The 27,151-nt window shown below is 39.3% G+C and overlaps 1 protein-coding gene across 1 annotated transcript in view; it reads right to left on the bottom strand.

Annotated features, from left to right (window-relative positions):
* Positions 1-27,151, bottom strand: part of LOC124718975 (meiosis-specific nuclear structural protein 1-like) — a 94,384-nt gene that overhangs the window by 15,785 nt on the left and 51,448 nt on the right. Inside the window, exons 7-10 of the mRNA XM_047244646.1 lie at positions 22,031-22,157; positions 14,351-14,554; positions 10,213-10,397; positions 733-896 (exon numbers count right to left, since the gene is read on the bottom strand). Of these exons, the coding sequence (XP_047100602.1) occupies positions 743-896; positions 10,213-10,397; positions 14,351-14,554; positions 22,031-22,157 (670 nt within the window). The 3' untranslated portion in view covers positions 733-742. The remainder of the gene's footprint in view (positions 1-732; positions 897-10,212; positions 10,398-14,350; positions 14,555-22,030; positions 22,158-27,151) is intronic.

Raw genomic sequence — 27,151 nt, 5'->3', positions numbered from 1 at the left:
GAACTGCTACAAATTCGTCAGGCAATAGACCGCGCCGCTCGAACTGTCAACACAACTGGCACCGCTAAGAGTATCCTACGACTTCCCCATCACTGTCAACAAATTATACACAATGCTGATGACTACATTGAAGGTCAGTAAAACTTTGAATCAGCATAAAAAAAGGTTAAGGGCAGATTAAGATCAATGTGAAAGACAATAGTGTTAGTTGTCAGCAAGTTGCCATATTTTGGTTTGAGAAAGTGCATTACTAAGTAATAACATCTGTCCCTCTCCACAGCTGGGTGATCAGTTAGACAGCTGCCATGCGGAGGACCCAGGTTTGATTTCCGATACGGCCAAATTTTTTTGAGAGGGCTGGTAAGGGACGCACTGAGCCTCATGATGACATACGAGGAATATTCGAATGAGAAGTAGTGGATCCATGGTCTGGAAAGTCAGGAAAGGGTGACACGGTGGCTAGTTGACATCCCTTGGGCCTTCACAACCTGGAGGGGGAGCTCTTTTTTAAGCAATAATATCTAAAACATCATAACTGGATTATCAGTACTGGGTAGCTATCAGAGACTATGGTTTTCTTTAATTAATGAAGCAAAAACCTCCTGTAAGTCAGTTAGAACAGTCTTTTTCCCTTCATCTTTTGCCCAGTATTCAGTTCACTTTCACAATTGCTCGTGCCAAAAATCTGGATTTTATTTAGTTCTCCTAACACTAAAGTGCACCCACACTCACCTGCTCAGGTTCAGCAGATGGCCTGTTCTTTGTACATCTTGGCCAGCTCCGGACCCAGGTGCGGGAGGTCGTCCTCGCGCAGGACGCCGGGCGGCATGAAGCCTATGAGGCGGCTGGCGTGCTCCTTCAGCATGCGCAGGCGCTCCTCTTCTATCCTGCGTCGCCTGCAGTGCAATTGTAGTCCAGTGCGGTGAGATGGTATTCACAAATATATGTTTGTTATTATAGGTTATTCGTCTTGAGCTGACTCCAATGTAATTAAAAAGAATTACACCAGACACGTTTGCTTTTATTTACAAAGCATCTTCTGTGGTATTCTGTAAACTGGATACACACATTTGTACATTTATTTTTTATTTTTTGATTATACTGCAGTCCACTCACGACAGATAATCTATAATAACAGAAGTTAACAGCTGCTGCAGAATATGGCCAAACAAACAAATATATTATGGACACACTGTCAGGCATTTCCAAGTGGCCTCTACATGAAGTTTAGAAGGATTCATCTCAACCTGCATAAAACTATCCAACATATAAATTTTAACAATACTTGCAGATTACGTAATATATTAATGCACATGTTAAAAACAGTTCTGCCAGTGCACAAAAAACGAAACAAGTAGCTCAAAAATTTAGCTAAACAATGAAATCAACTCTCTTTATACCAAAAAGCAAACCCTAAATTGGGAACTATATACAGCACATCTTAATCTTACGAGTGTTCTGAAAAATACCACTGCTTTCTCCCATCTTGTTAGCAAGGTTGAAAATCGTACACATGCAGTGACAGAAAAAATGAAAAAAATTCACACAAGAAAGATTGAAAATTTAAAAGCTAGCAAGTTTAAAAGCTAAACAAACACCCAACACAGCCACAAATGACACCCAATCTAACACACACTATTTTGCATACAGAAGAAATAAAACTTCTTGAAAAAAGGTCTGAAACACAATGTCAGCACACAGATAGATGAAAAATACATAGAAAACCTCATAGCTGAATCAGAAATCATTCTCACACAGGAAAACAGAAATGAAACAAGTGAGGTAAGCACTGGTCTGATGAGAGAGCTAGTCAGTAATGAAATCAAAAACATAATAACACAGATGAAAGAAAACAGAAGAAACCAAAACGGTGCAGATTCCATAACACTGATAAAACTTAGAAAGAAACTACAAGAAAACAACACCATCATCAAAAAGGCACAAAGGAAACACAGTGGTTCTCATGGATAAAGAACAATACATCAGTAAGACACAAGAGTTCATCACGAAAAATAAAATCATAAAATTAAAATCAGATCCAACAAACAGATTCTAAACGAAGCTGAGAAACCCTCTGAAAGACATTGGACATACAATAGAAAACAATGAAAAAGAAAAACTGGTACAAATAAATCCCAGTGCACCTTCCCTCTGATGCCAACCAAAGCTACATAAGAGAGATCTCCCCCATCAGAGCTATTGTGAATTATAGAAATGCTACCACTTACCCACTTGCAAGATACATGTTGAAAATCTTATCAGAAAACTACAAATTACAAGAAGACAGGAATATAAGAAACACCACACAATTGATTCAGTACATAAAAGACGTACAAATTCCTCCTCTCATTTGATGTAGAGAATATGTATTCCAATATACCAATACCTGAAACAATAAATGTTATAGAACAAAACCTTAAGACACACAGTACACTCCCACATGAATACATAAAAAAAAACAGTCAGGCTTCTAGAGCTGATAACAGCACAGAACTATTTTCAGCTCAATAATGAATTCTATTTACACAGTGAAGGATTACCAATGGGATCTCCAGTGTCTGAAACCATAGCAAATATATTTATTAACCATGTAGAACAGATTATATTTTAAAAAAATAGTGCCAAACAGGTACAACATCATATACTGGATTTAATATATGGACGATATCTTGTGTCTGATAGAAAAACCAAACAATAAAATTGACCAGTTAAACACAGACATAAATTCTGTTGATGATGAGATACATTTTACAATAGAGAACGAGCAAAATAGACAAATTTCTTAGACATCACCATAAAGATTCAAAACAACCAACACACATTTGCCATATACCGAAACCGACAACAACAGACACAATTATACATGAGACATCACAACATCCCAATTCTCAAAAGCAGGCAGCACTTAGATACATGCTCCACAGACTAAACACAGTACCATTAGATACAGACAATTACAAAAAGGAAATGAATACTATAATACTAATAGCCACAAACAATGTATACAAAGAGAAATTAGTAACAAAGCTGAACAAGAAAATCAAGAAACAGAAAAGCACAAACACCCAATTGTCACCAACTACAGGACAAAATCACACACAAACAAATCCATAAAATACAAGAATAGAAACAACACAAAGTGTGAAAGAAACAGAAAGTAAAAGATGGTACACAATTACATGCAACCACAAATACGCACATAGAATATCCAATATTTAAAAAAAACGAGGCATAAAAATAGCACACCAAACCAACAACTCAATTCAGAAATACTTCCCAATAGGAAAAACTGATCTGTATCAGAAATCAGGAATATACCAACTGAAATGCAATAGATGTGATGGAAGATACATAGATCAAACCAGGAGGACATTTGACGCCAGATACAAAGAACATGTAAGATCATGGATGTATAGGACAAATCATTCAACTTTTGCAGAACACTTACATCAACAACAACATAAAATTACAACCAGAGACACAGACGTGGAAATCATAAGGATAAACAACAACAAAAAACACCTCCTCACCTTTAAAAAAAAAAAAAAAAAACAACTCTTATATAATCATATCATATTGGCAAACCACACTCTTTAAACTGATTGACCACTTAATATAACATTGAAAGTACACATATAACCACAGGCTTCATTTACCGCTATCATTCCCTCCCAGATCTGTCCCATAATCGCTGTCCAGGTCATCCTGTTGTTCCTCCCCCCACCCCCACCCCCCTGCAAAAAAAACCTCCTCTCACATCTCTACCTACGTACAAATACAATTTCACTCCCCCCCCCCCCCCCCCCCTCCACACACACACAAACACAAAAATCGTTTCATAGGTTGGCAACACTGACAACATGGATGAAAACAAACAAAAAGGCATAAGCACTGCGGCAGTGATGGACAAAAAGCAGTTAATAAAGCCAATTGTAAATAGTGCAGCGCTGGAGAGCCTGTCAACACCAACCACTGCTAGCAAGAGGGGAAGAAGCAAATTGCGTAAAGATACACCAGAAGTAGCATGCAGACCAACTTTATAAAGAAAACGCTGTTTTTATCGTTAAAAAAAAGTATAAACGTGTGCATCCAATTTACAGAATACCACAGAAGATACTTTGTAAATAGAAGTAAAACACACCTGGTGTTAATTCTTTTCAATTACACTGCAGTCAGCTCAAGACAGATAACCTATAATAACAGATGTTAACGGCTGCTGCGGAAGATGGCTACACAAACAAACGTACATACTTATGTTACTAAGTACTTTGACTACGATGTTTGCAATCCTTACTGCTATGCTATTGAAAAGAGTGAATCAGAATTACAGATTTGATGTGAGTGCAACATGTGTCTAATTTATGAGCTATGAAATATGTACAAAATGCATTTTATGTGCAAATCAGTACCAGCTAAGTACAGTGTGCTCTTGACAAATTGTAATTTAAATTTCCTGCCATGTTATTTTTCTATCAGAGGTGGTTGTTGCTGCACTGCACTGCCAATTGTTTCTAGTAAACAACTGTAATGTCAAAACAATGTTGAAACAAAGTGCAGAGTATGATAAAACAGTTACGATTATCTGAGGCCTTCATGCTGTGCGCTCGGCAATAGATATAATTTGCTTCTTTAAATGTCCACAATCACTTCAGAAAAGTCAAAAAAAGGTCCTAGTGCAGCAGCAAGGAAGCATCACTCAAAAGATCGCATTGTGCTGATCACTGAAAACATCAAAAGAGCTCACATGCCGATTTAGGGAAATCGGAAGCAATAATTCAAATCACTGGCAAAGATCATCGGTGCAAGTGAGCTGACAATGCATAGAACTACCAGTGATAATCTTCAACACAAACCCTAAACAATGAAGGTAAGATGAATGCTCTCGGAGACTGCTAGGGCCAGTCGAGTCAGTCGTTGGAGTTTGCTTGTGTGTCGATTGAAAAATGAACAAACCCCACGCAGCTGTCCACTGATGGTGCTGGGATACCACCAAAAATTGATTTGCTACACAAATATCAGCGCTGCCAGAATGATGGCTAAAGTGCGTAGACATTCATGGGGAATACATGTAACATAACCTGTATTTGTTTGTTTAGTAAATGGATCTTGGGAACAAAACAAAATGTAGTGGGAATCATTTTTAACACCCCAAGTAAGAATTAATTTAGAATAAACCGTGAATTTACAATTACAATACTGGAAGTGAAAATAATTCAATAAACAGGGTTATTGGATCACCCATGCAGCTACTTTATCAGTGGTATCTGATAACAGTATATTAATGAAATACAATTGTACTTCTAAGATTAATTTTAAAAATTCAACACAGATTATACAATTACGCATAGCTACTTAGGATTCAGAATAAAGATTTAAGTTCTGGGACCTAGGTTATTATGTTGCCAGCAGACACTACACAGGGAATTGGAAATACCAAAATATACAAAAAAGTAAAAGAATACCCCATCAGTCACTTCTTTTTAGAGTATTAGGACTAACAATATGAATTACGCTTAACTTGAATGAATGTCTGCAGTAAACTAGTTTTGGCTTTGCCAGTAGTTGGATAGCTGTTAGTGTAATGTGTAACATTACATCAATGTTTTGTGTGGAGTGTTAGACGAAAGTGTCAGCTGAGAAATGCAGGAAAGGCTGCGGCTTTTTTCAAAGTACCTGATAATCTTGAAGTAATTTCTACGATCATAAGTCCTATAATCTATTACATATACAAAGCAGGGTGTACGTATATATGTCTGGGATCTCCTCCCAAGCCCCTGCATCAACTTCAACCAAATTTGGCACAAACACAGCACACCTCACAAGTATCAATACTGTATAGGTTTATGAGCACCAAGCACCAATAGGAGCGAAGATATGGGCAAATTGTGTTTTTTTTACAGTGCCTGGCATACATGCTGCCCTGTACAACAGGCACATTGTGTGGGAAAAGTATTGGCTTCCCAAATGAACCTGCTTTACTGGGCAGCCTACATATTAGAAGCAAGAAACAGTTTTTCAGGCTCAAACATGGAGGCTGCCCTGCACAACTGCAAAACAGATGCGTTGTGTTGGAGTAGTATCAGAGTGTGATATTGACCTGCTTCGCATAGTGGTCTGTTTTAAGCCCCTGAATGTAGCCTGCCCTGCACGGCAGGCATGTTGTGAGAGTAGTATCAGCATTCTTCATTGAACTGTACTGCAGGGTCTACACATGCCAATCAACATGGCTGAGGATGTGTTGAGATGTATAAATGAATGGAGGGACAGAGAGAGGTGGAGGAGGGGATGGTCAGAGAGAGGGGAAGAGTGGAAGATGCATGAAGCAGGTATAAGGTGCAAAGAGGCTGTGGGCAGGAGGAAAAGGAAGAGAAGGAGATGGAGATGGAAAGACAGAGGAGGAGGTTGGGTGGTTGGTTGTTTTTGGGGAAGGAGACCAGACAGCGTGGTCATCGGTCTCATCGGATTAGGGAAGGATGGGGAAGGAAGTCGGCCGTGCCCTTTCAGAGGAACCATCCCGGCACTTGCCTGGAGTGATTTAGGGAAATCACGGAAAACCTAAATCAGGATGGCCGGACGCGGGATTGAACCGTCGTCCTCCCGAATGCGAGTCCAGGAGATGTACATATAGAGGTGGGAGGATAGGGTGTTAAGACACAGGGAGGAAGAGGTGGACACACACAGGGAGAGGAGGAGGTGTGTTCAATATGTGTGTCAAACAAGGGTGAACCCATAGGGAAAAGCCTAGTAATAATAGTAGTAACTGTTACTATTATTATAATCAGTTCCTATAATTATCAATGTGAGTAAGTTACCACTGCTCATAGTTTGTTTTTAACATTTGTTACAGGAGTTGCCTGCAGTGGGTACTTCTGCCTATCACTGCATAAGACTGGACTCATTCCACATTTCCGAAGGCTCTCTTCCATGATAAGATTAACAGCACAAACTGTGTGAGTGTGTTAATGTAATGTCAACATCCTTAACAGAGGCACCTTCACAGAGACAAGGAACTTTGGGAGTGCTCCTACAAATTATGATGGACATTACTCTTCACATTGTACCAGGTGTTCCAAAAGGAATATTGGGGTTTTAAGGCTCTGTAACATTTATTACACAATTAATGTACAATTATAAATAATGCCTAGAATGAAAGTGAGTACCATTTGAGTAATTGTTGCAACAACTGCTTCACTTCTGTTTCTTAAGTCCAGCAGATCAGCGGGTCGTGGACACATACAAATGATCCTTTATGAACCTCCAAAGGTAAAAATTTCATGATGTCAGCTTGGGTGGAAGTCATGAGAAATGAATTCTATAATCTGGCACCTTTAAACCAATCCACTAGTTGAGTGCAACATCATTTAACTGAGTTATGCTAGTAAAGCAGCCCGTCATATATCTGCCAAATCAAGTCCTGCAGTTCAACTTCTTCAAATTGAGAAAAGAGCCCTAGTTCTAGTGCATGAAGATAAGAAACACCGATTACAGTTGCTTCACCAAAAAAGAAAGGGCAATAAACTTTCTGCTGGAATATGGCACAAAAAACATTCAACTTGGGGGGACTCTTCTTGTAACTGTACCATCTCATGAGAATTTGCTGACCCTAGATGCGCACGTTGTGTGTGGTATTCACATTTCCACTTAGGTGGAATATCAATTCATCACTGAAGAAAATCTTCATCATCATGTAGCAACATTATATTTGCAAAGTTGGCACATAAAACATAGTCTGTAGAATTTAGAGCTTGTGTAAAAACAACTGTTTGAGTTGCTCTTTCATTTGATGTATTGTTTAGAACTGTAAGCTGAAAGTAATAAATACTACAAAGCCTTAAAACCCCGATATTTATTTTGAAACATCTGGTATATTAATGATATGACAGGGGTAACATCCACTTACATGTTGACAAAGATGGCAAATGGCTCAAAATGCTTTGAAACATGATATACATCTTACAACATGTAAAAATAAACTATACTTTTATAAGCAGAATTAGTTTTGTCATACAAATATTTGGGAATAATTACTCATGGTAGCATAAAATGGAATAATTTCATTTCCTCATTAGTGTTATCAGAAATAGCACTTCGTCTATGAAAGAGACTCTGTAAGAAAAGTACATAAGGTACTGTTCGGGTGCGTAGGTATCATAAAGGTTTTAAGAGAGTAATCTGGTAGTGTCGTACAACATTCTGGGTAGTGATCCTGAAGGTATCACGAAGCTAAGATTAGATCAGTACATAGGAAGTCATTCTTTCCTCATTACACTTGTGGACAGCACAGAAAGGAATCTAATACAATGTAATGGAATACAGAGAACAACAACATCTGAGACAGTGGTTTGTGGCATATAAATGTATGAGGTATGCCCAGAAAGTAATAATTTTTTCTGTTGCCCCTACTGGTCCAGCTACTTTGGACTATCTCCTCAGCTTTTCCCACACAACTCCACTCTCTGCTCTGGAAGCACCACGACTGCCATTTCTGTGAGCCAATTAACAGTTCACATGTGATGTTTTGCTGTGCAGACAACACTTGAAACGACTGTATGCAATCAAAGTATGTGTTAAACTTGACAAAGGTCTTGCTCACACCGATCAAAAGATTTACACCAAGCCTACATGGTTCTACTTTCTCTTACTGTCACGTTTGGAAGTAGTTTCGAAGGTTCAGGATGAAATGGACTACAACGGGACAATCAGAGTGTACAGTTTTGTGTTTCACATTACTTGATTGAATGGAAGTTTAAATTTCATGTTATTCGGCAATAAAACCCTTACCATTACATCTTGCAGTTGAGTCAAATATTAAAATGTATTTGAAATATCGAATTTAACAACTCCCAGCAATTGTTGGCATCTGGTGCTGTATTACTGATAAAAGACCATAACTGGCATAGTGCTTTATCGTGGGATGCAGTAAAATAAAATCTGAATGGGCAAACAATCAGACATGGTAGTATCAAGAAATGGAGAATTCAGCTACTCTCTACTTCTTGATACTACCCATTCAAATGGTATAATATTGTGTCCAACTATAAATCAATGTAGCAGTTATTTATTTTAAGATTCAAACAATCGAAATTCCAGGTTGGAATATTAACAATGTAGGGAAAGATAGATTGCTACTTACCATAAAGAAGACACGTCAAGTTGCAGACAGGCACGATTAAAAGACACCCACATATAGCTTTCGGCCACAGACTTCATCAGTAAAGACACACACACACACACACACACACACACACACACACACACACACAAACGACCGCTGACTCCAGCATCTCGTAGCAGAGATTCTGGCCCGAGATGCTGGAGATGGTGGTCTTGTGTGTGTGTGAGGTGTGCACCTTGCTTGTGTGTGTGTGTGTGTGTGTGTGTGTGTGTGTGTGTGTGTGTGTGCGTGTGTGTGTGTGTCTTTTCATTGACAAAGGCTGTGACCAAAAGCTATATATGAGTGTCTTTTAATTGTGCCCGTTTGTTGCATACTTTTTTTAAGGTTCTATGATTATGACTATTTTATTTTGTATATTTAGTATTACTAATCAAACCTGTAGGACTGTATGCTTGCAAAACTTGGAGTGTTCAGAAAAAAGAATTAAATAATCTTCTTGTTTTCAAGGAGAATATCTCAAGAAAGATCTATGACCCGTTATAGGAGGAGATCACTGAGGAATGAAGGATCCAGCATTATTGAGAGCTGCAGGAGATATAGGAGTGGCCAAATGCTGTACGCTCAATGACAACTGAATGGCTTGCACGGGCAAGTCGTATCACTCAGATGGATAAATAATGAAAGCCTTTGAAATATGTGAATTATTACTCCCTATGGAAGAAGACCTCTAGACAGACCAAAGAATAGGTGCTGATCAGCATACGAGGTGACTGGCAGCAGAAATCAGGAAATAGAATTGAATAGAATGCGGGTCTAGTAGCTGTCTGCAGTCCACTGGGCCCGATCACTTAAAGTTAAGTAAGTTATTAATTTATTGATGTTTGCAAATGTTAGACAATGGGCTAATGATCTGGTAATCCGAAAGCTGGGATCCAAAAATAAATAAATGGTAAAACAAATGTCAAGTAAGTCTGCTTTTTTTTCTCATGCAATAATATTTCATCCTGTACCTATAGTGAAAGTGAGAGATTCTCTAAAGTGCCTTTTCTACAAACTAGATGGAACGGGAAGGTCATGTACGTGCACGTCGCCCCCACCTGTCATCATCTAGCCGCTGCAGCCACTGCTCCTGCTCATGCAGCTCTTGCAGTTCTGCCTGCCGCTTCCGCCTCCGCTCTGCTATCATCTCCTCCACCTCCCGTCGCAGCTCGGCACGTCGCACCCTCTGCCTCTCTGCCGTCAGCTGGTCGATGCGCTGCTTCTCCATGATCTCACGCGTCAGCTGTGAGCAAAAGACGGCCGGGTGATAGAGGGTGAGTGGGGTTGTTTGGGGGTGGAGACCAGACAGATAAAGGGTGATTTGCCACCACTACAGAGCTGAGCAAGCAAGGCAGTATTGCATTCTGCGCAGAGAAGGATGGGTAATAGTTTTCAGTATCACCAGTATACTCTCTATCTCTGCCACATACCACACAGATGGACAAATGGATGCAAAAATTGTCAGTCACTGAACTCCAAAGTCACCAGCACCCTTTCTCGAGATCATGGTACTGTTGCACGAGTAGTCAGTCTTGAGGCAGATGGAAGGTGTACAGAGGTAGTGGGCAGGTAAAAAAGGAAGAGAGGGGAGCTGAAGATATAAAGAGAGAAAGGAGGATGAATGGTCAGACAGAGGGAGTGGAGGAAATGGACAAAATGAGGTGGAGGAGGACATGAAGAGAGAGAGAGAGAGAGAGAGAGAGAGAGAGAGAGAGAGAGAGAGAGAGAGAGAGAGAGAGAGAGTGAGTGGGGAGGAGGAGATAGCAGATAGAGGTGGAGTATGAGGTAGACAGACAAAAGGTGTGAAAGGTGGACACACAGACGGGGAAGAGGAGCTGTGTTTAATGTGTGTGTCAAACGCATACACACATGAAGCTACACGGAAAGGTCTAGCACTATAACTAAAATGGATGAAGGCATTAAAAGGACTGGATGATTGCGGAACTAATAGGATGAACCAGCCACCCAAAAACAGATTCAAATTTGCAACCAATTAAATTGGGCAGAAGTCCTCATACCACACAAAAGTCAACAGTTTCTTGCTACTACTATCTTGTCGTCTCCTAAAATTGAGTTTTACTCTCTCAGTAGATCAAAGGCTTCCCTCCTATCAGCATACAAAAACCACGATTTGAGTGTGATGCCACAAACACTGCATTCGAGTGGACCTTTGTGCCGCAAGAGATAAGTGTGTGTCATTGGGACTGACCAATATGAAGATCAGAGAGCACCAGTTTATCCATTCTTTGAGTTTGAAAGGAAGTGTATCACGGTTGCACAGTCGGTTTGACTGAGCACAGTTTGTTGACGGCCACTTACAGCTACTGCTTATCCCACTCAGCCATAACTCTCTGTTACCTATAACACAACAGCATAACCTAAACTAAAATACACCCAAACAGGCTATGAATGCCCAATGGTACCGACCGGCTGCCGTGTTATCCTCAGGCCACAGGCATCACTGGCTGTGGATATGGAGAAGCATTTGGTCAGGACGGGTCTCCCGGCCATATAACAGTTTACATGACCGGAGCCGCTACTTCTCAATCAAGTAGCTCCACCGTTTGCCTCAAAAGGGCTGAGCGCAACCCGCTCGCCAACAGTGCTCGGCAGACTGATGGTCACCCATCCTAGTGCCAGCCCAGCCCGACAGTGCTTAACTTAGGTGATCTGATGGGAACCGGTGTTACCACTGCGACAATGTCACTGGGTAACACAATAGCGTGTAGGGGGAGATTAAGATGAACTGCAGTATTTTCCTGGCGGGCTGCATCCACTGCTCTGTTGACCTTCTCATTCCCCTCGATTCCCCTCTGCACCCAGCAGAAGACCACTTGTTTCTGCTGCCTTTGCAGGACTTGTATAGTGTCCTGGACCATTTGATTTATCCTATCCACTGAGTACATTGGCTGAATGAACTGTAGAGCACTAAGAGAGTCCACGGAGACAAGAAACTTTCCTCTGTGTAGCAATTTCACGTGCTCCTGTGCCTTCTCGACCACCCCTTCAATGTGGACGACCATTGCCAATGTGCGTTGCCAAAACAAACCACCTTCTTACATGTACACCACGGTAGCACATTGGCAATACAGTAGTAAAAGTACCTTTCTCCAGCTTTTCCAAATGCCACAGAAGCTCTACTCCGTATCTTGCTGGACTAGAACTTCTGGAAGAAAGGGTATGATACTAGAAGCCCATGCTCACTACCCAAACATTCTGTCTTGGTTTTTGCTGCAAGAAAATACTTGTTTGATGTCACGTGTCCTGCACTGCGACTGGCTTGTAGAAGCAAATTAAGCCAGGCGTCATGTTGATTTAAGGTTTTGTGAAGCTAAAGTGCTGGTTTTTGTATACTTCTATAGCACAAAAATATTTAGTTCAACAGTTGCACTGTATAAAAGAGCTCTTCAGAACGTATTGTTTTCAGTGTGATTGGTTATGCAGAAATATTTGGAAATTTGATATTGACAGTACCTGTTACCAATTCAAGAAACGAAATCTGTGAATGAGTCCTTGATGATGTTATGGTACTTTATTTGTAAACGTCCATCCTGACCACATTGATCAAGATGGACCTTTATAAATAAATGTTATGTCTAATCCAAGTTTTAAAAAATCCTGAAGGTGGCTTGATTATTGTGGGGAAAATCTTTTGCTGAGAAAATCAGCAACCTTTGAAAAACACGAAGAGATAAATATTTCAAATAAAGTGAAGAAACGGATGAAACATTCTCGGTTTCACCATCAAAATTGGCTGACACTCTTATGGTCACAGTTCTATACAAGTCCATATTTACAGCCCTACATTCTCGTTTCAACCCTAGGATGATAATTATGAACTCTAGTATACTGACATGGCAAGGAGTGTGTAGGGTGTATCTGGAATGGCAGGTATCAGCAGTGTAGATATTCTAAAGAGATACAAATCATTTCATACAGCGAAATCTTGCAAGCAAGAAATGTGGACATTGTCAAACGTAAGGTGTTGTGCTACAGGCTGTTTGCCTCCCATGTTCAAATATGGACTCTCAGCAGATATTTTCACACTAGAGTGATGTGTTGATGAATCAGCACTACATTGTTTCAGAAAAGTGCTTTGAAGTTATCATGAGGCTTTCTTTTGAAAAACTTTCAAGTGTATATTTGCAAAGTTATTTTACCTTCAATTCATTTGATTTAATAGGTGTTAAGTAAACTTTACTTTTTCCAATAATGTAAATAAATATCATGTAACGTCAATAATAGGATGTAACTGTACAGTAACTTTTCATTTTGAGCATCACCCTGTAAAACAATGAAATGGCACAAAAATCAAGAAAAAAAAGCTGTCTAATATCAATTTTGACAAAAAATGACGCTAAACTTGGCAAAAAAAATCACAAAAATTGAAAAAATAAAGTCAAAATTGGCATAAAACAGCACTGAAACTGGTATAAAATAACACAAGAAATGACTGAATAATACCGAAAATGGTAGAAAAACAAGTGGCAGAAAACAACATCAAAATTGAAGCAAATTAACATTGAATTGGCATAAAAACTACAAAATTGATATAAAATAACACAAAAACTGGCAAAAATTAACACAAAGCTGGTAGACAATAGTACCAAAACTGGCGCTAAACAGCACCAAAATTGCCGAGAAATAAGATCAAAACTGGTACAAAATAACATCAAGACTGGCATAATATATGAAAATTAGCAGGAAAAAACACAGGTGGCAGAAAGTAACACTGTAACAGGTAGACAATAGACTGAATGGTATAAAATAACACCAAAACTGACATAAAAATAACACACAAATTGGCAGAAAATAAACCAAAATTAATAAAAGAACCACAGAATTTGAGAGAAAATAACATTGAAATTGACAGAAGAGAACACTGAAATTGGCAAAAAATGCAGGAAGTAACACCAAAAGTGGCAGATTTTAACACTGAAATTAGTAAACAAAACAAAACAAAAAAAGAAACAGTTTTTCCTCATCCCTACTAATTACGTGTACAGTCCACAGGCGGGCTTTCCAAGATTGAGGAATAGAAATATATGAGACAAGAACAGTTCAGACATGATCTTTGTATGAAACTGACAACCTTCTTGAGTTAATAACAGTGTATACGTCTGCCTGATATGGTAACATCAGCACCACATTTAAACACCAGTAAGTGCCACCCGAGACTCGCAGACCGCCACTCACCTGCTGGCGGTACCGGTCCTCCTCCTCGGCCTCCTTGCGCAGCCGCTCCGCCTTGTCGCGCGCCTGCTGCCGCATCATGTCCTGCAGATCCAGTCGCGTGCGCAGCGCACGGTCCACGTCCTCCTGCTCGCGACGCAGTGCCGCCTGCCGCAAGTCTTCCTCCGCCAGCTGCTGCAGCAGGTCTGTCCGCTCCAGGCGCATCAGCTGAAACGGGAGTTTGCACTGTCACGGAAGAACGGTATGACACCAGGCAATGAGCCACACTGAATTCTTAGAATAATGAATGATGTGTACAACGAGTCACAATACATTGGAGTAGCACCCTCAAACAGAAACTCTTTCATTGCCTCTAATACTTTTTTTTTTTTTTTTTTTAATTTAAAGATAATCCTAATTCTGCTCTCATTTCCGTATTTCACTTTTGATCGTGCCTTGCATATCCTGCTACATGCCTTAGAAATCTCATTTTCACACTCAGGATTCTTAGTGCGACCTTTTTGTTGTTAACCCTGCCTCATTCCCAAACATTGCTACTCAAAGTAACAGTGGCTTCTAAATTTTCAGAGTGTCTCTTTCCTCTGTACACTTCACCTGATAGTACCACTGATTCAGTTAAATTCCTCAATCTTACAGTGAAAATCAGATGCACTTTCATGTAATACACTGCATCCCAAGTATTTAAAATTTATTACCATGAATAACACATTGTGTTAGAAACCCTCCCAAGTACACCTCTTGCCACGACAAGCACACGGACAGCCACGCAAGGCTGGAAACAGAGGATGAGTTGAGAAGTAATCAACAGGTATTAAATTAGGTGACAGATTTGGGACATTTCGTTGAGTAACAAAAGACAGTTGTATCTGTAATTCGCATACCAATTTTATTTTGAAGCACCTAAAAAGTCAACTGCAGATAAAGCATCAAAGTAATCACAGAAAGGAAAGAAACTTTATAATAATAATCCCCTACAAATGGAGGAACTAATACTTTATTCAATACGGTGGTAGCCATTAAAAAGATTCAAGTGTAACCAGGGCATCTTCTCGGTCTCAAGATGAGCACAAATACAGAAAAGCCCACTGTTCCAGTGGCTGAGGCTCCACTAGGTTAGGAAACCTTTGGGGCAAAAAGGGCAGTTCTACAGCCCAGCAGGTGACAGCTAGCAACTTGACCACCCAGTAAGATGGCACCAGACTACTCTCTTCAGCTGTAGGCACACTACTGTGAAGTGATGCCCAGCTACTAAAACACTGACCACCGCCACACCAGGCCATTCTGCATCATCATCTCGAAAGGATCAGGACCTGCTGACTCGCCCACAACTGCATCTTTGCTATAGGCACTCATCTGCCATACTGCAGTACAGTTTGTCTGTTTGTTAGTTCAGGCACAGTTTAGCAATGACGCTCGGATCTGTTCACTGTTTCGGGCTTTTGGCAATCACATTTCGCAGCACCATGGGAGAGCAATAGCACCAGCCATATGCCATCCGGTAAGGTTCATCAATGTCTGCCAACCCCCCCCCCCCCCCCCCCCCCCCCCTACAATTTTACTGCCTAAACCCAGTTCTTGTAGTTCAGTATTCTCTCTATGATGTGTCTCAGTTAAGCTCGCACAGTTCTAGTTCAACGGCCATTCTACAACTCATTTTGCGAATGTGTTTGTGTCTATGGAAGCTGCCCTTGGTTAAGATTACCTTGTTCCTCTCTGATTTCAGAATACATATCTTTGTCATATTTTCTAAATCTTTTACTTATTAGTGTTGCAATTTCTTTCACCTTTCTGCAATATTCATACAAATCAGTAGCTCCCTGCAAGTAGGGTCACACACCATGTCTTCCCACAGTCTGTTAGTGAATAGAATATTAACCTGAGACCCTGACAGCCTATCGGTATTCATGTCACCCATCAGATGGAGCTTTTCATTTATGCAGCCTGGGAAAGAAGTACTGTGTTGATCGGTTTAGGTGTGGTGGCATGAGTTTTGGACCTACTTTTGTTTTTCCTATAGAATGACATGAATTTTGTTTTGGTATCAGGTATCTTTGAGTTACATTAAGCACAGATTCTCTACTTACTGATGTAATTAAATTAGTTGGTATCAGACATTTAAAGTCCAAAGCTGCAAACAAATTCTGTCTGCAGGCATGCACTACAGCTCTTTCCTAAAACGTGTCTATCTCCCACAAAAATCACATAAAAAATCAGAAATTCATACATTACATAATTGTCTATAATGTCCCTAATCATGCCAAAAACCTAACCTTGATTTTAATTTTGCTGGAGTTTTATTAGTTCTTTTTCAAACAAGTGAAATTATCCCACCCAGAAAACGGCTTCAAACTTATCACACTGTGTCTCAAAAACAATTCAACTCACTGAGATACCTCTTTTTTTTTTCATTGCTTATCAGAATATCATGCTCGACACTGGATCTTCATCACACAGTATTTCATGACTCAAAATTGTTTGTTTGCAATATTTAACTTGTAGTAAGTATGAAGTTCAGAGTCTCTATCTCCTACAAAAATCATGTAAACATTTTGAAATTCAAGCAGTTTTTTGATCTCAAGTCTCTAAGCATGACAAAAAACTTTTTTTAAATTTTAATTAGAACAGGAGTTATGTTTTTTCCTTGTACTACAGCAATATTTTGTGTCTGCAAAAGATTCCTACTTGAGAGCTGCCAAACACAATGCTTTGTGCTGTATAAGTGCTAAACAGTGGAAGCTGACAATATCAGGACAGCTACCACAGGTACATTAGTTGTGGGAGCAGTACAGCCCACTATAACTTAATTACCAACTAATTTATACTGGAGTACTGTCTCTCCGAATCATATACTACAGCTGTACTAAGTCAATATATATAAGTACAGTCCCTTCCATACTATATGGAGTGATACTCAAATAGAACATTTAATTTGCCAAGCAAAAATCATCAGCTTGTTTCAGAAAATTCCTTCGAACATTGACATCATATAAGGCACGGTTCAGATTATAAACTATCATACCGCACACTCCAACTGTTTGTCATACTCCCTGTTGTATAGCAATGAAGAAACACACTGAAATCTGAATTGATATCAAGGAATTTGTCATAGTGTGGAAGATTTGATAACTGATAATTAAACATAAATAAAATTGTAATTATTGATTAACTTGGAGTGTATATATATTCTAAGACAAAGAAAATGAAGCACTATGACGGAGTTATGCAAACTGGTCACAAACATATTCATACAGGTATTGATGGAATATGCAGAACTGTAAACCTTTAGCATCTGACGATAAATATTTAATGCTGCAGCGCAATTTCACCACAAAGCTGCCAACAATACTAAACAGAGGATGTGCCGATACCAAGGTATAAAGTCTGTGTGAATTTCATTCCGTGTACTCGGTTGGATAGTAATAATGCTTCGCAGACAGTTGTGTCAATAATATATGCAGATGTCAGCATTTCAGAGAGGACGTGCAGTCTTAAAATCCCATTCTGAGCCTATTCACTATGTAGTTACTACTCGCTCACATGGTTAGTGACAGAGGAAAGGATTCTGTGTACCGTATTTACTCGAATCTAAGCCGCACTTTTTTTTCCGGTTTTTGTAATCCAGGAAACTGCCTGCGGCTTAGAATCAAATGCAAAGTAAGCAGAAGTTCTGAAAAATGTTGGTAGGTGCCGCCACAACTAACTTCTGCCATCGAATATATGTAGCACTACACAGGGTTGCTTTGCAGGCACAAAGATAAATACTGGCGCCAAAACCTCTGCGTCAGTAAATAAATTTAAAAAAAAAAGTGGAAGTCGAGCTTTTTTCCTCCGCCCCGAGTTTCGAGCACTGCATTTTCATACATTATCCAACGAAGTAAATACAAATTCCGTATTGTTCATCTTCGAATGTAGCAGCATTTCAATGTACTATGAAAATCTGACTGGCAAGACTGTTTGGGGTTTTTGTCAATATGGAAAACTCTACATTTTGAATTTTTTCCTACCTGTGAGAAGAGATGGTTGGTAATAGGAACTTTTATGAATTGTGAATCACATGCAGTATTCTCTTCACCATAAGAATAATACGTATATAAACATTTTGCCATGTATTGTTTCGTGTATGCTGCTATCTCATTTAAATCCTGTCTGCCTAATAAACTACGAAACTAGAGTGAGACAACAGCAAACGCGGAAGAATATACATATCATGTCATGTTTATATTCGTGTTATTCTTATGCCTAATAGTGATACAGTCAGAAATGAAGCACGGCAATTGACTAGATTTTTAAATCTAAGATGACTCTAATTTCTGTGCAGAATGTAATGTACTAAAGAGGCGTCTGCAAAGATTTTCAAACGGAGAAAAATTTTCGCTAAACTCTCGTTCAGAACATCTTCTATCATACACAGTCTATTATTTGGTTCTTGTTGATCATTATCAAAGAAAGCGGCAGTGTAAGTAACAACAAATAGCAGTCTCTTGCCATTGTTTCGCTAATGAGACAATTCCTCTTTTTTTTTTTTTTTTCCCCTCCCCATTGTAAGCGGCGGTAGTGCGCACAAAAGCAAGCCATGCCGCGAGCGGCGACAGGCCGTAAACACTCATTATCAGAATATGACAAACAATGGATGACACAGTACAGTAATGCATTTTCAGCTTTAGAGTGATGTAAACACCTATAACAAAGAGAACGGCACTTATGAGATCAAAGAAAAATAAGCAATCAATTCAAACCAGACGAAGCACGTGAAAAAGGAAGGGTACCCGTATAAATACGGTCGGAGCGCCTGACGCATAGAAATGGCTACCTGGTAAAGCTTACTGCTAAGCTTACGACTCGAACCAAACTACTGTAGCTGTATCGTCATTCATTCGACCTAAATTGTGTCTCATATTAAAATGGACCAACTTTGTTTCGATTTGTAGGTGCGGACTAAAACTTTTCTCTCTCCTTGAATTTTGAGTCTCAAATTTCAGTTGCAGCTTAGATTCGGGAAATTTTTTTTCCCTTGATTTCGAGTCTCATTTTTCAGGTGCGGCTTAGATTTGAGTAAATACGGTAGTTTTGCTGTTGTTTCAGAGCTTCTCAAAGTGGCTGATAGAGTGCTGGGCCACTGATGCCAAGTTGCACCATGGTCCAAAATCCAGACTGCTCTGTTAATGCCACCCATGAGCAGCTGGTTTAAGTCAATTCAAATGGCAGGAGAAGGCAAGGACGTATCACCTATAATAGGACCATGTCCTGTAAAGCAGTGTTGTGTTCAAGGCAGTCTTTCTTACTTACAGTTGTTGCAAATGGTCTAGAGGGAGCCACTGGAAATGTAAATCAGAATGAGTTATGACAGTCCCTCAGTACTAGTTCAGGAGTTCACTGAATATTTAAACATTTAAGTACTACACAGCAGATAGAAACTGTGATGAACTGTGTCACTAGTTACTAATACAAATTTGCTACTTGGATATAATTACAGAGTGTCCTCAACCACTGAGAGGAGATGGCTTCTATTGCCAGCATTAATGTACGTTTGTTAGTTCCTGATAGCCATTCAGACGTATATACAAGGCACGGCCAGAAAGTAAGTACCATTTCATTCTGCCACCACCATAGCACTTGTGTCACAGTTCTGCACATTCACACTCGTCTCTCTGGTTCATTGTCTTTTCACTGATTTAATTACAGCTGGGTTGTGTTTACACTCGTTAGTGATCATTCAAAATGTTTAAGACAATCTCTGATCCCACCAACTGTGAAGTGCATCCTGTAATACAGTTTTTGAACACGAAGCATGCTAAGCAAGATGAAATTCACTGTCAACTTGTAGAGATTAATAGTGAAAATGTACTGACTGATGGAATATTGAGGAACTGGATGAGACAATTCAATGCCAGACAAACCAATGTTCACGACAAAGCACAGATGGGCAGCCTTCTGCTGTCAGTAGTGGGGCTTGGTAGAGAAAGTGAATCACAAAATTCGTGACAATAGACAGTTCACAATAAGAATACCTTGTGATGAGTTCCCACAAATTTCTAAACTGTTTTGCATGATGTCACAGATTGCAAAAATTTTTGCCAAGTTGTGTTCCCATTGGGTTTATGCTTGCGGATGTCAACAAAATGAAGTGACTTGGCAGCGCTTTGACATTTTTTACTTGACACTGCTGAGGGAAATGAATTCATAACCAGAATCGTGATTGGCAAAGAAACGTGAGTTTGCCACATCACTCCAGAATTGAAATATCTGTTAACGGAGTGGAAGCACTCAAGATTCTTTGCCAACCTACCACAAAAAAGAAAAAATGACAGCACAAAAGGCACTCTCCCTGTTGAGTTCCTCCCCAGAAATGAAAAGGTGACCACAGTACGATACTGTGAAACACTGGGAAAATTTTGAAGTGCAATTCAAAACCAAATGTGGCGAGTGCTCGGTCAAGGCACTGTGTTGCTTCACGACAATGCACTTCTCCGTTCCGCTGGTGGCATTCAAAAACCTATTCAACAATTTGGTTGGGTGCAGTTCGATCACCCACCATACAGCCCCTGTCTTGCACCTTCTTATACCAATTATTCCTGAACTTGATGTGTGATTTTAGAAAAAGGTGCTTCAAAAGCAACGACGACACAAAAAACGGTGTTCAGCAGTGGCTACCTTCACTGGCGGCTAGTTTCCATAATGAGGACATAGAAACGTTAGTTTTCCACTACAACAAATGTCTGAGCAATTGTGGTAACTATGTAGAAAATTATTTACGAAATGCTTTTTCTTGTAAAAATAAATTTTGGTTTGAAAGAATGTTTTTATGAGTTTTTTCTAAAACGGTACCTAATTTCCGGACATGCCTTGTACCAATGCAGCAGCAGCACTTTTAGAATAAGGCAAAATGAAATACTAGTCTTCTTATCATTTTTATGAGTCAATACACATTTATCAGATGATTTTTGCACAGTCTAATGACAGTGTGCATTACCAGAAATGTGTTTGGCAATATATGTAGTTCCAAAATGATTGCACATGGTATTTAATGCAATGTGCTTGAAGGAGGAAGGAGGAGAAACAATAATAATAATAATAAGAATAAGAATAAGAAGAAGATGATGATGATGAAGAGATAGAAGAAAGTATGAGAAGAAATATGATGATGAAGAAGAAAAAGAAGAAAGTATGGGAAGAAATGTCTCCCAAGGTGAAATAATTACAGAAAGATAGAAAGAACATAGATTATTGATTCTCTGCTTGCAACAGCTATTGTGCATCTTCTTTCTTTTATGCCTCCTTTTGCTTAAAGATTAACATGTAGTGCAGGACATTAGATAAATGAAATGTGTGTATGGAATTTTTGGCTTCTGGGGAGTTTGGGTGCCTGATGCACGTCTTTCCCTTTGGCACCACTTGGGTGACTTGCACATCGATGGTGATGATACTAATGCTGCTGCTGATGATGATGGTGATGACAAACGCACCCAGTCCAAGGCAGAGAAAATCCCCGACCTGGCCAAGAATTGAACCCTTGGCCCCATGATTGAGTCAGCAAAGCTAATGACGCAGACTGCTGACTAGGACACTAGAAAGTTGTCCCACTTATTTGTCTTGAAACTTTCCCCTGCTTTCCTTTGTCACCCATAGAGTTGGTCATTAGTTTCCACAGCAGAACTAGTTACACTAGTTGCAATTAAAACTCACATCTTCCTCAAAGAGCTTGCGGGAAAGGCTCTCTTTCACCCTGGCCTTCTTCTCTTCTTTTTCTTTCAACTGTTGTATCCTTTCTTTTTCCCGCTCCTCTCTCTTCTGCAAGAACTCCACGAGCCTCCTGTAAATGTGAGGAAAAATGTAACAGATGAGTCAGTAAGGTGTTTACAACAGTTTTGCTGTGACAAGTGACAATATAATCCGATAATCAGCTTAAACTATCTTGGACTTTTCTTCCTTTATTTGTTTTCTCCATTTTGATGAACTGAAACAATGTCAGACTTCAAAGTTAATTATGATAATCACCAAATATGAACTAAAAATTTTAGCAAGGTCAACATAAACACCAGTTAATGAACGCTACAACCATATAAAAAGGCAAAAATGGGCAGTTACTATGGGGTGCAAGATTAACAGACATATACAAAAAATGACAGTTTCACTAGTTTACAGAATCTAAAACGTAATGAAATGGAGAATCTCCACGTACTTTGATACCATTCGTAGAGTAAACAAATATGATTTTTTTTCCTTAAGAGACTTGCTTTCAGATAGCAAGCCCCTAGCAGATATCAAAATTACTTCACAGGCAGTGGAGCAAAAATCTGTAATATTCAGATGGTAATTTGTGTTTTGCTGATCCCTATGGTGTGGTTAATTTTAATGAGGACTTTTTATTTCACAGAAGAATTTGATATTTACATTTCATAGAACTACATACTAATAAACTTTAGTTACAAAACTGACTTAAACTAGTTTAATGTGCTAAGTTACCTGGTTGTAGAAATGCAATTGATTTTAAAAAACATCCAGTAAGTTTGAAGTTACTTTAAATCTCGTTGTTTATATAACAACGAAATACTGAATACCACTTAGTTTCTATTCCAAAAAGCAGGATCTGATTATAATTAATACTAAATACATGAATGAAATGTGTGTTGATTACATTATGTGATTAACGAAGTTAGTTAATTTCACGTTCCGTGATGGACAAGGATTAGTCATTTCATTCATTTCAAAATAAGAAAAGAAAACAAAACGTCCACCATCTAATCTGACACATTAAAATGTCCACATCATACCAAATTCTGGACGTAACCTAACAAAGAAATGTACACGTTTTTTTATTATAAAATTCTAGGTCCCACAGCTGAGTACTATGTCACATTATGCGGCATGAAACTCAAATAAATAAATGATTCAACTGCCCACAACTGCCGTGGCACCAGACCATCAAGCACGTTGATACATCATTACATTTGTGCACTTTTTATTTTGCGGATAACTGCGAGTATGGATAATATGAGCAATTCTTTTATCAAAATTATGTAGAATGAGTCAGTTTACAGGATATGTATACATGATTAGCACATTAATGCAGCTACACTTAAAAACCATGTTTCTTTAACAGGCTACCAGTTTTTAAGTAGAACACTGTCAATGGACTAGAAGGAGTTGTCCAAGAGAAATGATTTTAAATTACATTTAAAACCTGCTTCACCACCTGTCACACATTTTATGTTATAGGGGAAACGAGCTCGTCTCTAAGCCTATGACAGCTTTACCAATAAGTAATACAAGTCATTTTCTCCTCTAGTGTTGTAGGTATGTACATAACTATTCTTCCCAAATTGTGATGGATTATTTAAGATGAATTTCATTAGTGAAAATATGTATTGTAACAGTGCACTCAAAATGCCTAGCTCCTCGGAGAGGTAACTACATGATGTCCATAGGTAAAAACCACATATTATTCTTACTGCTTGCTTTTGTGCATTCAGTACAATACGTTACCCCAGAAAATTATTCTATACAATGTTACTGAGTGGAAATATGCAAAATATGTCAGGCGGTTGATACGTTTGTTTGCAAGATTAGCAATTATACGAAGAACAAAAGTAGCTGAACTTAACTGTTTGAGAAGCTCAGTAATAAGCTATTATGTTAGCATAATCTGTAGAAAACTAATTACCCACCCAGGCTTTGCATGTGTAGCACTAAGTATCCACAGCAGAATGACTCGTCTGGCACAGAAGTAGTTTTGTTTGTGGGTCACTGTACAGAGTTATAATTAAAATTCAGAGAACAATATTAGGTTAGTTGGTTGATTTGGGGGAGGGGGCCAAACAGCAAGGTCATCAGTCTCTGTGTCCTTTTAAAGGAACCATCCCGGCATTTGACTGAAGTGATTTAGGCAAATTGTGGAAAACCTAAATCGGGATGGCCAGATGCAGGTTTGAACCGTCGTCCTCCCAAATGCGAGCCCAGTGCGATAAATTTGCACCACCTCACTCTGTCAATATTAGGTAAGGGAATATCATAACTTTTACATAACTCAAATGATGTAAACAACCCGCATCAGGAAAGATCTCAGGAGGGACGATTGTTAGCTGTTCCACATTTAATTAGAGTTTGTGGGAATGACTGGAGCCTTGAGCCACTGCGCTACCCGGTCTGCCTGACTGTAGCACCAGCTCCTTGTGAGCTATGGCCACTTGCCAACTGCCCAACTGCAGAGCCAGTCTCGTGCAGTTCACGCAACTGCAACAAAGTTTCGTGTAAGCTACAGCCAGCTGTGAAGAGCCCTCTGCCACGCAACATCGGCAAGATGAATGCTCTGTATGAATCATTATTCATATGAAGCACCACATGCGGTGCAACATCGGTACAAAGCACCTTCCGCCATGCAACACTGATAGGAAGCACCCTCTGCCACTCAACATTGGTACACTCTGTCACGCACAACTGGTGCAGAGGACCGTCTGCCACACAACACGGTACAAAGCACCCTCTGAGGGAAAACATGATTATGAAGTACCCTCTGAAATGAAAGAAATAGTAAAAACCACCTTACACCATGCATAGGGACCAGGCAATATAGCATCTATTTTCTGCAAAATTACCATCTCTCTTCTCCTTTTATCTTTTTTTTCCAGAATTTGCAATTGATCTGTTGGAAAAAGTAGAATTTTTCTGCCAATGAACTGAATGTGACTCTGGTTGAAGATGTTTCTGGACATTACATGCATTTTCCCATCCAATCTGATGATTACAAATTCCGCAGAATATAAAGTTCAACCTTTCGTGGGCATTTATAGCTGTGCGACCCATGCTTGACAGTGCTACAGATAGAACTGACAAGGCACTTAGCATAGAAGTAGACCCAAAAGTAACTCTATTTTAACATTAGGGAAAGAATTTCAGCACAGTCAGAAAATGTGACAGAATTTGTTTTCCAATTGCTAGGACGTAGACTGTGGACACTATATTTATATAGTGGCAGATAACTGCAAGCATAAACAAACAGGAAGTTTGATAACTATAGGCAAGAGAGAGGTACAGGGAAACAAGCCCTGCCTCCCTCTCACAGGGCAGCAGCGAACACCTGTATTCTGATCACTGATCTCTTCTTGTGTAGTAAGGGACACACTTGAAATCAGTGATGAACAAGGATTAATCCTTTCACTCATTTCAAAATAAGAAAACAATGGGCAACGCACATCACACGGCATTTGGGGACAGCTACCATGCAGTTGCTTGGTGACACTGGCAGAGTATTGTTAACAATGTAGTTCAGGCCCGACCCCTAGAAATATTCGATGCAACAACATGTTAAAACATTCACCGCCTAATCTGCCACATTAAAGTGTCCACACCATACCAAATTCTGAACTTAACCTAACAAAAAAATGAACACATTTCTTTATTATAACATGCTAGGTGTCACAGCTGAGTACTATGTTGCATTATGCGGCATGTATCTTAAATAAATAAACCATTCAACTGCCCACAACTGCCACAGCACCAGACCATCAGGCACATTGATATGTCATTGCATTTGTGCACTTTTTATTTTGCAAACAGATTCTTATGCATATTATCTTTCCAAATTGTGCTTTGCCAGATGATGTGCGATAATAGTAACTGAAAATTTGTTGCCTTTTTGATATTTGTACGTAGAAAATAAAGCTATATCAAACTATCTCTGATAAAATAGTTAATCTGGATACAATTTGCTATGAAATTGTGTCTATTAGATAATTTCACATTTTTGCATTTGGAGGCAGGATTCACATATATTGGAAAATGCGAAATTTTCCAGCCCCTGACCGTGCAGAATTGGTACAAAGCACACTCTGCAATGTAACATCACTACAGAGCACCCTGTGCCACAGAACATTGGTATGGACCACCCTCTGCCACACAACATCGGTAGGATGTATCCTCTGCACGCAAAATCGGTATGAAACACCATCTGCCACGCAGAATTGGTACAAAGCTCCCTCTGCCATGTAACATGAGTACGGTGCTCTCTCTGCCATGCAACATCAGTATGAAGCATAGACACAAATCTTCCTTGTAAATCAGTCAGTCTATTAGAGAAAACCATAACTAAATCCTTATAGTATTTCCTCAGATTAACCCAAACATACAGACAAAATTAAGGCAGAGGACTTTAATTTAAATATGTATGATACAAGACAGATAGAAAAGCATATTTAAATAACTTTTGATGTACTGGTTTACATACTACCCATTTTGACTATATGAAGAACAAAAAACAAGACAGCATCAGTATTGTTGCAGAGTATTATTATCCAGAAAAGGAAAGAATCAAAGTGTTTAAGATGTGGTGTTACAGAAGGATGCTGAAAAATCAAGTGCACTGATAAGGAATGGAGGGCCCCTTCTCACAACTGGCAAGTGAAGGACTATATGGAAAACAGAAACCAGTAGGAGGGGGGACAGAATGACAGGACATGTATGAAGGCATCAGAGAAGAACTTCCACAGTACTAGATGGAGCTCTACTAGAGGGCAAAACCTGTAGAGGAAGACAGAGTTTAATATATACTGAACAAATAATTGAGGACATTGTGTTGCTTCAGGACTATGGACTATACGGAATATTACATAGTGATCATTATTTGTTGCTGAAATTGTCTTCCTCATATTGGTCTTGCAGCTGGTTTGTGGCAGCTGCCACAATTTTCTCTCACGTGACAAGCTCTACAACTACATCTACATCTGTATTTTGCAAACCACCAGACATACAGGGAAGATGGTATGTCCCATTGTAACAGCTATTAGGATTACTTCCCATTCCATTTGTGTG

The sequence above is a fragment of the Schistocerca piceifrons genome, chromosome 10 (genome assembly GCF_021461385.2).
Source record: "Schistocerca piceifrons isolate TAMUIC-IGC-003096 chromosome 10, iqSchPice1.1, whole genome shotgun sequence".
NCBI classification, from domain to species: Eukaryota; Metazoa; Arthropoda; class Insecta; order Orthoptera; family Acrididae; genus Schistocerca; species Schistocerca piceifrons.
The sequence above is the reverse complement of the archived record's forward strand: the minus strand, read 5'-3'. Positions and strand labels throughout refer to the sequence as shown.